The sequence below is a fragment of the Copadichromis virginalis genome, linkage group LG19 (genome assembly GCF_057382275.1).
Source record: "Copadichromis virginalis isolate Kocher_CV1m ecotype Utaka linkage group LG19, C_Virginalis_male_GT1.1, whole genome shotgun sequence".
Classification (NCBI taxonomy): Eukaryota; Metazoa; Chordata; class Actinopteri; order Cichliformes; family Cichlidae; genus Copadichromis; species Copadichromis virginalis.
In genome coordinates this window covers 9,341,295-9,356,217 of record NC_140636.1, presented here as the reverse complement: position 1 = coordinate 9,356,217, position 14,923 = coordinate 9,341,295, and the positions used below count along the sequence as shown (strand labels likewise).

The window sequence follows — 14,923 nt, the reverse complement described above, 5'->3', positions numbered from 1 at the left end:
TTGACAGGTCAGCTGAGTAGAGAATGGAATTTCAGATAAGAATCTTGTGCCATAATATAAGCATGCACATATTTGCATGTTCTCTAGCCCTGTGAAGACCATGCACTCGCTCAGGGTAGTCAACTTGATGATAATGACAGTGAGGAAGAGTGGAACCCACAGTTTTAAGGTGCAGTTAGGAGGTAATGTGTGTGGGTAAGCACCAACATCTGTATTGGTGTATGTGTGTTAGGAACATAGATAGGACTACAGAGGGGCTCATGAGGTACCAGGATTCAATGGTACTCCAAAAGTCAGAAATGTGATGTCCACCTCACATTTACAAGCAACTGCTTCCTGAAGTTCCACACATAACGGTTATTAATGCCACACACACAAACACACACAGGTGTAAAATGCAGGGTTCATACACCTTTTTCAGAGTCAAACTCAAGCATTTTTAAGCACTTTAAGGTCCATTTCAAGCTTTTCCAGCACATTACCAAAAAAAGTATGCATGTTTCACTTCACATCACCTCAGTAAGACCATGTGAAAGTTAAAACAAATCATATGAGGTTGACTGAAACACTTTTGTTCCCCTTTTGCTAAAACATAGAAAAACACACCACACAAAATACTGCAAAACAAAAAGGCTGCCTTATATGTAGATAGTGTCGAAACTCAAAACGCACATCTCACTTAAAATTTAAGACGTGTAAATGTGAACAAATCCACTTGTTAGAGATATTAATCTCCTGCTGAAAAAAAGCAACCCCACAAAACAAGACAACTGCACCAAAAACCACAAAATACTACACACCGCAGCCAAATTAATATCTCATCAGATATTGATGCTTCTTTCATATGTGACACAAAAAACAGGAGACAGATATTTGTTTGTTTTTTGTAGCTCATTCATTCAAAATTAACTGTAAGATGTTTAACTACATTGCTGCTGTGTTATTGTTGAAGTCCTAAATTATCACCTTTAAAGTGTTTGTGCTAATAACATCATGTACAGTAAGACAGGCATGGAGAACAGCACTGACTGGGAGAGGCTTTGAACAGATGACATACTCAGTTCAATTCAACATATAAGACTTTACGAATGCACAAGCATCTATCAAAAACCTATTTATTTAATCTATCATTTGTGAGGTTATTATGTACAATTATAATGTAATGTTCAGCTGCCTTAAATAAACAGGCAGCCTTAAAGTATGAAATATTCATTTGTCTACTGTCTCAGTGGCTGATAGTGCCCCACAGGCCTCAATGTGAGCTTGTAGCCATTATAATGTTGAAGTTGTTTAACGATTAACAGATTTTGAATGAAAGCAAGGGAACTTCGGTAGCACAAAAAAAGTGTCTATTCTTTGTGCACATATGGATCAGTCATATTACCATTGTTTCCCACTAAGGTGTTGCCAAAGGCACCTAGTTAATGCTTGAAAAAGCTGCAGCAATACACAAAAATATAATCAATATTCTATTTACTTGGTGACAACGCCGCTTTTAGCCTTCAATCAGAAAGCCTTAATTTGGCTAGTTAAGCATCGGGCTAAGGCTTAAAGCTTTCACTTAAGGAAAGTCACTCACATTACTGCTACTGCTACGTAATCTTAGTTAGGTTCACAGCATATTCCATAAATTACCATGCCATAACTAACTGTTATAACAGCGCTGCCATATTGCATCATACTGGGTGCATTTCAGTCATTTATACACATAGCTAGTTTCCTAGCTATGTGTAACGTACACACTCTCGAAATAAAATACACGAATAGAACTTAAATTTAATGTATATAATCTTCACCAAAGTGCAGATGTCTGAAACAAAATGAGACAATAGCCTTTAATATGTACATTCCCAAATTTCATACATTTTGGGGGGAAAAATTAAGAGTCTTTTTTTTGTTAAGTTTCCTGACACTATATGTTTGTGTAAATTAGGTTAAAACTCATTTATATTCACTTTCATTACGGCACATAATACTGAAAAGAACACTTGTGTGTATTTTAAGATGTTTTCTCTTTGCTCTGAAAAAAAAGTTATGTAGATTTTTATTTATTGATTGATTTACTTTAAGACTCTTTGAGAACACTGATACAGCAGCTAATTTTGAGACATATATGGGTAAATGCTCTTAAATGTACTGTTTTTGGATGTTATAAGCATCTATGACTATTAAATATAAAACCGTCACTCTCAAGCTTTTGCTTCCTGACACATCACTTGATACTTTGTAATCTGTATAAACGACACGGTGTCTGGCTTTTTCAATTCCAGCCCGGATGATTACTGTAGCACAAAATACCAAATCTCCATAAACAGATGGCACATCAGTAATACATTAGCTTTACCTGACATGTTGCGTCTCAGTCTCACCTTTTCCGTGTCGATGCCTTTGGTCATTGACCAGGTGGAGACGATGTAGTCCATCACCCTCTCACTTAGACCCTTGGGAACTTGGTAGAGTTTCAGGAAATCCCTGACATTGTTGAGCATCTCATGGTAGCGATTGGTGTTGGCATACATCTGCTGGAAAATCGTGGTCACATTTCCAAAGATGGTGGCATAGAGCAGAGCTAGAAAGCAAGTAGGAGAAGAAATATGAAATGTATAAAGCGCTCATTTCAAAAACATTTGATGAAAACAATTATTTTGACTTGAACTAAATATCTGCTTACTGCAACACACCGAGCCAAAAATCGAATGTTTTAAAAAGAAATGGAGCCTGCTTTGTTTTAATTTCTAACCATAAATGTACACCTTGCAAGAAGCCAATAGTGAAAAGCACTACATAAATACTAATTTGGTTTATGTGCCCAATGAGTTACACCAATCCACCACAACATTTAAAGCAACTGGTCCTTCTAGATAAAAGAGTCTTGGCAGACCTTCCAAACAAATCGTACTTGTACAGTCATGAACATTAGCACGTATTACACTAACTGAAGCATGGAGTTTGAGATGAAGATCCTGAGTCTTTTGCAATTTCTCTGAGCATGGCACAGTCTGACCTTCAGTGAATTTGCTGGAAAGATTGAGGCATTGGGTTTATACCATCCCATCCATCCATTCGCTTCCGCTTATCCTTTTCAGGGTCGCGGGGGGCGCTGGAGCCTATCCCAGCTGTCATAGGGCGAAAGGCGGGGTACAACCTGGACAGGTTGCCAGTCTGTCGCAGGGCTAACACACAGGGACAGACAACCATTCACACTCACATTCACACCTAGTGGCAATTTGGATTATCCAATTAACCTATCCCCACAAGCTGCATATCTTTGGACAGTGGGAGGAAGCCGGAGTACCCGGAGAGAACCCACGCAAACACGGGGAGAACATGCAAACTCCACACAGAAAGACCCCGGCCTGATGGTGGAATTGAACTCAGGACCTTCTTACTGTGCGGCAACAGTGCTAACCACCGTGCCACCGTGCTGCACCGTTTATACCAATACTCCTGAATACTCCAGACTAGCAAAGCACCAAATCTCTGCTTTTATAGAGGTGATCCCAATAGCTGATGATCATTTAATTGGGTGCATTTGATTAGCAGAACATGGCTTCTACTTACCCTCTGACTTTCTATGGAAGAAGAGAGGGTATATTTAGTTTGTTACACTGCATAGAGTCCCAGGAAAACTTTCTTTTTCACATGACTGTAGGTACAGCTTTTGGTAACAAGACCCTTCTGCCAAGGGTCCGATGCGATGGACAAATGGAAAAACTTCAACAGGAAAAGTCCTGTTGTCTAAGATGAAAAAGGCAAAGATGACTTAGAGTGGCTGAAAACCAAAGAGGTTTGTGTTTGGCTTTGGTTTGTGTTAGGTATTATACTGAATAACAGCTTAAGAATTTAGATGTCTAGACAGTGTTTAGTTAGAAATCGCGACAGTGTAGAAGCTTCAAGGTGAAGGGACACCAAGTCCTATGATAAGGTCGGTCATCCAGACCCTGTGAGATAAAAACAGTATCCAGTCTCAGCCAGAATTACTCTCACGGTCATTAGAAGAACAAGTTATCAGGGAAGAGATGTGAGGAAGGGGAACCTTCCGCCTTCTAGGTGCAGGTCGCCAGGGCAGAGAGACAGAGCGCTGAGAAGCTGGGACTAGCCAAAGCGCCAAAGAAGGGAGAGTTAAATTTAAACTCTAACTTCTCCCCACCTGTTTTAAGCAATCTGATACGTGCACATTTTCCATATAAAACTCTGTGTAATGCTAAGATAGGTACTCTCATGGCTGCAGTTACTGTTTAGATGAACGATGTAGATAAACGAACGCGTTCATAGTGTCAGCACGCCAAATATCTTTAGGTAAGATAATCACCCCACGCTGTTCTCTGATGCATTGATCGCAGGGTGAATGTTAGACAGAATGCACTTAAGCACAGGAAAAAGTTCTTGGGTGGGTAGATGAAAGGAGGCGTGTTGTATAAAGCACGTTGAATGCCATGGTAGAGCAGAAAACTGCTACATAAGAACCAGTCCAGTTACCAAATATCTTCAGATGAGTATACACTTGTAGGAGAGAGCTGCATGACTTGAAAGACTTCAAAAACAACATTAACTTGGCATTATTTGAAGCAGATGGGTAATCACCAAAAACTGACTTTTTATTAGCCAAATACAAACAGATGTTTGTGACAGTGGCTTAGAGGGGTGCAGGTTTGAGTAATCATCTAAAGCCACTTACAAAAGTCAGACAAACTTAGAGATCAGTGTTAGATGTATATTATATAATGTCTCCTGGTGTTCAAGAGTGTTTCTCACCTTTGAAATTTAAAGCCATCATGCGTCACTGCTCAGCCTCCTCACTATCCTGCTTGTACTTTACTGTTTCCATAGAGACCTCACTCAAAATAGTTTTTTGCCTCCTCCCAGACAATACAAGTGACAAAGGAAAGAAAAAAGAAACAATAATTTGGAAGACTTCTGAAAAATCTTGTGGTTTGCAGGAGGTGGAGGGAATCTGACGACATGATGTGTGAGAATGCAAGGCTGGGGCAGAATGAATGTACAGTACAAAGGGGTAGTTTGTAAAGAAGGATCAAAGAGGCAAATGTTGGATTTTCTTGCAGCAACTGTGCATTCAAGATAAACTCTCTATATGGATGCTGTATGAGGTAGTGTAAAAATAGTAAATTAAAAAAACAAAGAAAGTGAACCAGAAACATGACAAAAACAAAGTGTGTATGTGTGCTTTCTTTTCCTCGGACAGTTTATCTCACAGAAGCAAGTCTACAGAGACACAAAAAGAAAAGAGTGTGTCTGAAAGAGAGACAAAACAAAGAATAAAAGCAGGACATTCACACACATAAAGGTGTTGCATGTCAGTGGTGAGATAAGTCCTTCAAAGTCTGCTGCCTCCCAGCCTACAAAACCTTTCCAGGACCCCGTCAGCAATTCAGGAAGAATTCCAACAGCACATCTGGCCTGGAACTTAAGGTTCAGACTCACAGCTCTCTGCCCCCCAAACCCAAGATTTCTAATTGGCTGACTTGATAGCCCATAGGGAGGTAAGTGTCACCTCAGAACACAGAAAGGCAATGGTTTGAAGGTTAATTCAACCTTGGGATATCAATTTCTAGCCAATTTTATTTTATCTAAAGTAGTGACATGTGGATGTGTGGATGGGTATGAAGAGAAGCTGCAGAAGAAATCTGTGTCACCACAGTAAGTAACCACAGTACAAAAACTATTTGGGATGAAAAGCTAATTAGTAGCATTCATCAGGTGTAAATGAGGTCTGGCTATCAGCACTTTGGAATACTGGTTGTCAAGGAAGCTCGAGACAAATAACAGGGCTCAAATTAAAACAGACTGCCAAAGAATTGAGCCTCCAAAGGTACAAAAGCAAGATATTCAGGAGTCTTTAAGATAAGCACTTGAACTTATAGTGTTAACAAAACAGTTTAAATATGTTGAGTTTACAATTTCGGTACTTTCTCCTTTGCATTTCTATAACAGTCAAAGTCTGTGTTGACTTAAGCACATTTCCATAGCTTATACAACCTGCCATGGCTTGAGTTTGGCCTGTGGAAATCAACCTTTTGAAACTCACCACAATTGAGTCAGTCAAAGAAAGTCAAGAACTGGAATCATGCTGTTAAATAATATTTGCACCATATTTATAAACTAGTGTATAAAAATCTTGACACAAAGTTTTAAGAGTTCTGTCGATGAATCATTTCCCTGAAAACTTGGCTGACTCCATCTATTTTGCCAAAATTTCCTTGCAGCAACTCAAAATAGCACTCATTAGTTTGCATACATGAGAACTCCAAATGAGATGATAAATGGTAAACTGAAGGATCTCCACCAGATCTGAACCAGAGCATCACAGAGCTCGTGGACAGTCTGAGATACAACCTGGTGACGTTGAACGGAGCAAAACATATCCCAGAGGTGTTCCAGGACAGGATGAAATCCTTGGACCCAAGGTTTCATCCATATAACTAACGGCAGTCAGGGTCCTATTGCACAGCCTGTTGAAGTCTGTGTTTCCCTCCATGGCTACGTCCCACCAGACCATCAATGACCCACCACCAAACCGCAGCATAGCATTCTCCACGGCTTCTCCAGACCATTTCCCATCTGTCACATGTGCTCAGGGTGAACGTACTCTCATCCGTGAAGAGCACAGATGGTGGACAAGGAGTGGACCTGCCATTTCTGGTATTCCACAGCAAATGCCAATCGGGCTCCACAGTGCTGGACCGTGCATGGTTCCACTAGAGGATGTCAGGCCACCCTCATGAAGTCTGTTTCAGTTGTTCTGAGACATTCCTACAGTAGCCTGCTGAAGTTCATTTTTTAGGGCAGTGGCAATGCTCATTCTGTTCCACAAAGGAGCAGGTACCATCCCTGCAGGTGAGTTAAGGGCCTCCTGCAGCAGATGGCCGCCCTGCCTGAGCCTGGTTTTGTTGAAGGTTTCTTCCTGTTAAAAGGGAGTTTTTCCTTCCCACTGTCACCATACGATTGTTGGGTTTTTGTCTGTATGTGTCATCGTAGGGTCTACCTTACAATATAAAACACCCTGAGGCAACTGTTGTTGTGATTTGGCGCTATATAAATAATTGAACTGAATTAATTCCTGGAATCTCCACACTCCACACTCTTGGAACTGTGCTGGGAGACACAACAAGCCTTTTGGAAAGGGCACGCATTGATGTGCCAACCTGGAGAATTGGAGTATCTATGCAACCATTGTAGAGTCTAGGTATCTCCTAATGCTACCAGTAGTGACAATGACCCTAGCCAAATGGAACCTAGTGAAAAACCAGGAGCGTAAAAATGTCAGTGGCCTCCACCTGTAAAACCATTCCTGTTTTAGGGTTTGTCTCATTGTTGCTCCTCTAGTGCACTTATTGTTTATTTCATTAACAGAAAGTAGCTGATACTGATTAACAACCCCTTCCTCTACTTATCTGATTAAAGTGTACCTGCAGTTTTTTTGCACAGTATATGTATTTTGGAGAAAATATATTCATACAGAAGTATCTGATCTCAGTAGGAGAGTAAATAAATAAATACAGAAGTAACCAACAAAGCCCTGGAATCACAGAAACCTGTTACTGATGGATTGCTGATCATGCATCGTTCTGTATCAGCTTCCAGAAACACTTTTCTGGTCTCACGTGAATTTAGACAGTTAATCCATGTAGTCAGGCTACGGTTGAAGCTGTCATCTCAATACTGCATTTAAAATCTGACCTGTCCCCTATGGCTCTATTTATTTAAATCTGTCTGTGTTTTCCCATCTGGTGGATACAGAAACAGGGGTGGCGAGTTTTGGGGGTGATAGAAAGTAGTAGATTTGCTAATATTTAATAAATGCCGAAGCACCCCAGGGAAGAGAAGACAAGATGCTGTCAAAAGTGAGGCTCTGATCAGCTGGTAGGAATCTTTTCAGGAAGTTTGTTTCTAAAACCACTGTGACACAAAGAAGAAAACTGGACTTAATAAACAATCCCCTGCACTGATGTCATATCAGCAGCAGTATTTTATAATAGCATACTCTGAACCCCATCAGGCAAACAGTGTGGACAGATCTGTCAGTTCAGCTTGTCTTGCTAAATTTACTCAAATAGCTTTTGCCTTTAGTAAAAGTATATTACTTCCTGTTTTGTTTTCTACTGAATAGCCTCTAATCATTACCTGTTGCTTTTGTGAAACAAAGGATATCAACATCACCTCTCACTTGATAAGATTTTTCTTAAAAAAAACTTGTCTTTTGTCATGACTTTTTTATCATTAAAGTGAATCATTCAAATGAGACAACGTTGGATATGTAGATATTTCCATATGAGTATTAAAATTACAAATGTACAAAGAAACATAAAAAGCCCCCCATTTACATTACTTTTTTCAGCAATCCAACCTCTGTGTTCATATATTTTCTATTTCTATTTTTTAAGTAATCTGCCAGAGGAGTTTAGGATGATTTGTCAGACTGAATGAGTGTGAGGGACAAAAATCTGTCAGTCTGTGTTAACGCCTACAGCCCAGACACACAGAAAAAACCCTGTGATAAGGTGGCCTGCACACAAACAGAAGTACCCACACAAATGCAAGGATATACTGTAGAAGCATAAAAGACACACACACAATCAAAGTGTATGATTATTTATAAGTTTAACTTCATAAATAAACAGTGAATTCCAAGTTAACTGTTTGAGGGTAAGATATTACTTTCTATATTAAATTACTACTACATTATTCCTGTATATTTACTTTAAAAACCAAGTCAAGCCAGAGTCAAAACCTGATGTACTCCTAGTGTCGGTTCCTGAGTGGGATAAACGGGGAAGTACAATCTGGCCAAATCAAACATATGGATCATAAAAAATGAGATTTCCGTATTGGATCTATATGGGCCCAGGTTAAAAACAGCAACCTGATGAAGTTGGCCAACAGGGTGCTGATGGAAACTGTGCTACTGTTGGTCAAAAACAATGGAAGAAGATAGGGGGAAGATATATTAGCAGGTAGTGAGAGAGAAGGAAAGACAGGAGTTTCCAGGTGAGCGTAAGGACTTGGTGATTGGAGTAAACTTTAGTGGGTTTGTAGGTTAAGGGAACAATGATGATGAGGAGTTTATGGGTAGGTATGTTGCTAAGAAAGAAATGCAGGAGGTAAGAGAGAAGTGTACACAAGTGGACTATATCTTATGCCGAAGGTGCAATCTTAAAGAAATAGGAGACTGCAAGGTGGTGCAAGCTGCAAGCTGACGGGTTGGATCATGTCAAGTATCGGGTCAATATCTGGAGTGACCAGGATGGGAAAAATTAGAAATGAGTATGAGTAGAGAGACAACTCTCACATTGAGCAATTTGGATCCAAAGTTAGAAGGTTGAGACAGTTTGGACATGTGCAGAAGAGGGATTATACATATACTGGACAAAGGATGTCGAAGATAAGCTGCCAGGAAGTAGGAAAAGAGAAAGACCACAGAGAAGATTCATGGAAGTACTGAAGGAGGACGTGCAGAGAGTTATTGTAACACAAGAATGCTAGGGATAGGGTTAGACAGAGGCAAATCATTTGATAAGGCACCCCCTAAAGGGAGCAGCCAAAATAGACAGAAGGCCTTTAGAAAAAAAGGTTCATTGTTTTTTTTAAATTAAAAAAATTAAATTCAGATTTTTATTTGTTTAAAGTGTAAATATAAATTAACAAGCACATACAACTTTCAGTCAATATAATCAAATAATTTACTGTCTCAAAAATTTTTGCTGTCTTAAAGATGAAAGATGAGAAGACTGCTGCTTCTTTTGTACGTGCATTTTCAGTTAGGATGTAGTCCATGCAATGGTAGTCAAACAGTCAAATAAATTAACATGCAATCAGTGAGAAGAGTGCTTTAATATATGAGGAATAAATATATTATAGTTATAAAAGCTTTTACAGTGAAAAGCTGATACTACCCATAAATTCCAGTATTGAAAATATTGACACACACACAGACCTGACAACCTACAGTGGAGCAAAAAAGTATTTAGTCAGCCACCGATTGTGCAAGTTCCCCCACCTAAAATGATGACAGAGGTCAGTAATTTGCACCAGAGGTACACTTCAACTGTGAGAGACAGAATGTGAAAAAAAAATCCATGAATCCACATGGTAGGATTTGTAAAGAATTTATTCGTAAATCAGGGTGGAAAATAAGTATTTGGTCAATAACAAAAATACAACTCAATACTTTGTAACATAACCTTTGTTGGCAATAACAGAGGTCCAACGTTTACTATAGGTCTTTACCAGGTTTGCACACACAGTAGCTGGTATTTTGGCCCATTCCTCCATGCAGATCTTCTCGAGAGCAGTGATGTTTTGGGGCTGTCGCCGAGCAACACGGACTTTCAACTCCCGCCACAGATTTTCTATGGGGTTGAGGTCTGGAGACTGGCTAGGCCACTCCAGGACTTTCAAATGCTTCTTACGGAGCCACTCCTTTGTTGCCCGGGCGGTGTGTTTTGGATCATTGTCATGTTGGAAGACCCAGCCTCGTTTCATCTTCAAAGTTCTCACCGATGGAAGGAGGTTTTGGCTCAAAATCTCACGATACATGGCCCCATTCATTCTGTCCTTAACACGGATCAGTCGTCCTGTCCCCTTGGCAGAAAAACAGCCCCATAGCATGATGTTTCCACCCCCATGCTTCACAGTAGGTATGGTGTTCACTGTATGTGACCCAAATAGGCAAAGTGGAAATGAGCTCCCATCTGCCAGAGTCCTTTATTTTTAAATGATTTGTGGTCATTTTCACAAAGAAAATGAGATAAATTGCCTTTTTAGTTTCAGACATATCTGTAATCAATTTTGACAATGCTGCAGCATCGCTATTGCTTCACAGACCCATGGGGGAAAATGAATAGCAAGTTTTTACTACAAGCTAACAGCTTGTTATTTCTGATTTTATTGAATCGTGAGTTAGAGTCTTTGTTGATGTCGAACAGAGCTCTCACTGGAATTAATTATGATGAGTAATATTAGACAAACCTGCAGCTGGAATTCATGTGTCAAATAAATAATTACATGATGGCAGGGGAAAAAATCTAGAAGAACGCATACTGGCTAGCTGCCATGTTTATTTAAGTAACAGCAAAAATACACAGGAAAAAGTGTTTTCGTTTACTGACTGATCACAGAAAATCTCTACATTGATGTGTGTGTGTTGTCAGATGATGGATTTAACAGAAGCTCAGCTGTTGGATTCAAGTTGCAAATACATACCGAAAGAAAATTCAGTGGGGACGATGGTTCAAGAGTAACACCACCGCATAAATGTGTTTTAACGAGCACCAACTGTGCATCTAGATCTTTCTGGGTAAGTAAAATATTCTGGCTGATTGTCTCCAAATAAATCCTGACTAGAATGTATTGTTTACTTCTCATTAGGACAACCTAATAGACTATTTACTGCTGTGCAAACATTTTAATGGGTTTTGTAGTGAGTGAGTCGGGCGGCTGGTGGGAGGGTTGATGTGTGACAAATGTCTGTCTCCACCTTAGACCTAAACCCCCAAAGTGATTACACTCGAGAAATCCAGGAGAAAAACAGAAAAACAGAAAAACATGTCCTTGTTTCAGAGAAAATCTAACCTCCTGAACATAAGGGCAAATTCAAAGAAAATGAAGACTTACATCCTGTAGAAATAACATCTTCATTAGAAATAACTTGGAATTCTTTTTTTTTAGTTATGGAGCTAAAGTAAGCAGTACTGGAGCACTTAGCTAAGTTCTACTCAGGTAAGAAAAATGACCTCCTTACAGCTCAAATTAACCTGTTCGCAGGTAGTGTCTTGCTGTTTAAGCTTATTAAGGCCCATTGTGCTTACTCTTAACTCTACATCTTTAACTGTGATCACTACTAGAGTAGCTTTCCATTACTCATCCAACTAATACTTGTTTATCTTATATAGTATTGGGTCCTGGTGCAGCACCTCTTCCTGTAATGCTACAGTCACACAGGGACAGTAGTTGGAGACAACAACACGACCAAAATTACAGTGACCATGTGTGCAATGAACTTGTAATCTTGTTGCCTTTAAATGGTTTCTTTAAAAGACCCAGACCATGACTGCAAACACTCGCACTCAGCTGCAACCTTCAAAGTAACTTCAGTGTGTGAAGATCGCAATAAGAGGGAGCAAACTGATCAGTCTATCGGTTTGAAATTAAATGTGCTCAAGGTAGCAATTACATGCAATCTGTTTGTGATAATGTCGCAGTTATGGCAGTAAAAGAAAGTAACACAGATGCTGGATAAATGTTGCTGTGTAATAAATGGTTTTGGGTTGTTTTTTTACAGAAGATCACAGTTTAAGTTTCCAGAAACTGAAATTTTAAATTACATCTCACTCTGCAAAAGATATCCTGGTGAAAACCTGATAATGACACATATGAAGCTCAGAGATGAATCACCACATTTAGTTCTTTAATCACACCCATAAATCATGATTAAATGAATAACCTGGGGTCAGCCGAATGCTCAGCAGGGTTACTTTACTGAGCGATGGTACGGTACTCGTTACATATCAAAACATACAATCACTATCAGGAAAAAAAGAAATATTATTATATTTTATATTTGTATTTCCCCAACACTTTCATTAAACCTAGCTTGTTAAAAATTCCTCTCCTGAGGGTTTAAACTAAAATGTTTCCAGTGTCTTTTTTTTCCGGATTGCTTCATAGGTTTGTGTAGTAACCTATGAAACTATAATACTAAGTGATGTATAATGTAAAACATTTTTAGGAACAGCGGCAAAAATACAATTGCGTGTACTTCCTTTAAAAGAGCAGACACCGTGGAAATCCCTCTGAACAAGAACATATTCTAAATACAAACAATGTGCATCAGTGAACTCTTGCCTTGTTTTTACTGTTACTGCGCTAATGTTTTTCATCTGGTGTTGTGAAGCTGAGAAGAGTGTTGTGGTTTCGCTAATGGGACCAAATTAAAACACAGCACAAACAAGCCAACTCTGAGGTTTCACTGCTGAAGGTAACAAGGCCATCAGGGGCTGAGCGGTGCTCCCTGTGGACCGGGGCAGGAATAATGAAGTCATGGAGGAGTGCTCACATCGAACCACAAGCGCCTGGTAAACAATGAAATGGTTTTTATCAGGAGGAACAAGTGGGGCTGTGGAGAGCTTAAAATTAAAGTCGACTGTAGGATAACGTCAGGAAAGCAATGCTGTCATATGACGCGGCAGGTCAGAATGTCATCTTCTGATATGGGCAGATGATTGTCCATGTTGTGTTTAGGTTCTGTTTGAATATGATAAGGTAGGTTGAATGTAGGACTTCAAGTAAGGACTGACTGCATTTTTTGTTTTGCAAATTATGCCTAAAGTACAGGTTTTAAAAAACAAAACAGGTATGGGGAAGAAGGTTAACAAAACCATCAGGTCACCACTCTGTCACAGGGTTTATAAATACTCTACAGCTTTGAAACTACTATTATGAATTTAGGAGAGTTTTAGAGTCTTAATTTTATATAATGTCTTACATAACATATCTGCAAAGACGTGTTTATTGATCCATTCGAATGACTTATACATGCCTACTGGTTTGATATTTGCCTTTATTATGTTGTAAAGCCTTCTTAACACCTGGATAGACCTCTGACCCCCTTATCTTTTGCACAGGTGTGATTTCCTTTTTTTTCTTTGAATTTTTGATCGTTCATTCTTTTCATTTCTATTTCTCTTAAAATTTTGAATGTACTTTCAACATGAATTTCATGTTTACGCATTACACAAGGTTCACGAGGTACTAGGTTTTGGACCAGCAGCTTTGAATTAAGAAGGCATGTCGACTGAGAGTATATGAAAAGCGAATTTGTCACGGTGTCAGTGAGAGCTTTAAGTTTTCAGTGGTGACTTCCAATCTCTCACTGTTAGGGTATGACAAGAAATCTCAAAGTTCAGTGCACCGGTCTTGTATAAACTGTTCACTACTGTCAAGACTTGATACTTTTTGATTAGTCCTTGACGGTTCATTAGGAGACCCCAGACTGGCCTCTACGGAGTGCTGGCATCAGATGACACCTCCAGCAGACATTGATTGACCTCCCAGCTCCTGGTTTCGTCTCACTTTGGCAGTCAGTTTTTGCAGCTCAGGGAGGTTCCGAGGTCACACTCACTGCAGTTAGTGGACTTTGTCAGGGGACCTCACATCTGAGGGCAATACACACAGTCTCTGTTCCACAAAGAGGTTTTTTTTAGTGCTGTGACTCGTATCAGCAGGTGAGACAAGTACAGAGCAACTGTGATAGCTCACGTGCTCTGGGACTCGTGGTAATCACAGCTTGGCCCCCGTTTTCCCCACTGTCAGCAATTATATTTGAGAAGGACTCATCTATCATGGCTGGCACCTGCTTGATTCAATTATCTCCCCACTATCCATATGACTGCAGGCTTCACACTTATGTCTCTGGCATAAATTAGAAGAGCAGAAATTAAAAAATTATAATAAAAATAGGACTGATTGCTGCCTTTAGAGGCTTTTCACTGTGGAAATGATCTAGAGATTGAGTTCTTAAACGAATGAGTGGGAAAGAGCTGTGAGGACGATTACAACTGGTGATAATTATGGAAATGGGGAGTGAATCACCACGAAACCAAACCCCTGGATGATTTGCACAGCACACATAAAGAATATGAAACCTATATTAATTATTTATGGCCAAGCTCTGGTGCCTTACTACCAAAATCCTGGAACTCGGCACACTTTCAAACCTGTGCCGATGAATGTGCTTCAATATTTAAATTTTCCCTCAGGCTACCTCTCACACATACCTCCATGTAAGGGCACTCACACAAACAAGCAGTGTCACTCATATACAGAAATCTAACAAAAGACGTCACTGGTTATTCCCATTTATCCAAACCCTGCAATGTTACTGGAGACATTGTAACAATTCTTATCT

General features: G+C 39.6%; 1 protein-coding gene across 1 annotated transcript in view; it reads right to left on the bottom strand.

The window, feature by feature from the left end:
* The window catches only part of kcnh5b (potassium voltage-gated channel, subfamily H (eag-related), member 5b), a 204,068-nt gene that overhangs the window by 101,820 nt on the left and 87,325 nt on the right, over positions 1-14,923 (bottom strand). Inside the window, exon 9 of the mRNA XM_085442102.1 lies at positions 2,370-2,569. Coding sequence (XP_085298228.1) covers positions 2,370-2,569 — 200 coding nt within the window. The remainder of the gene's footprint in view (positions 1-2,369; positions 2,570-14,923) is intronic.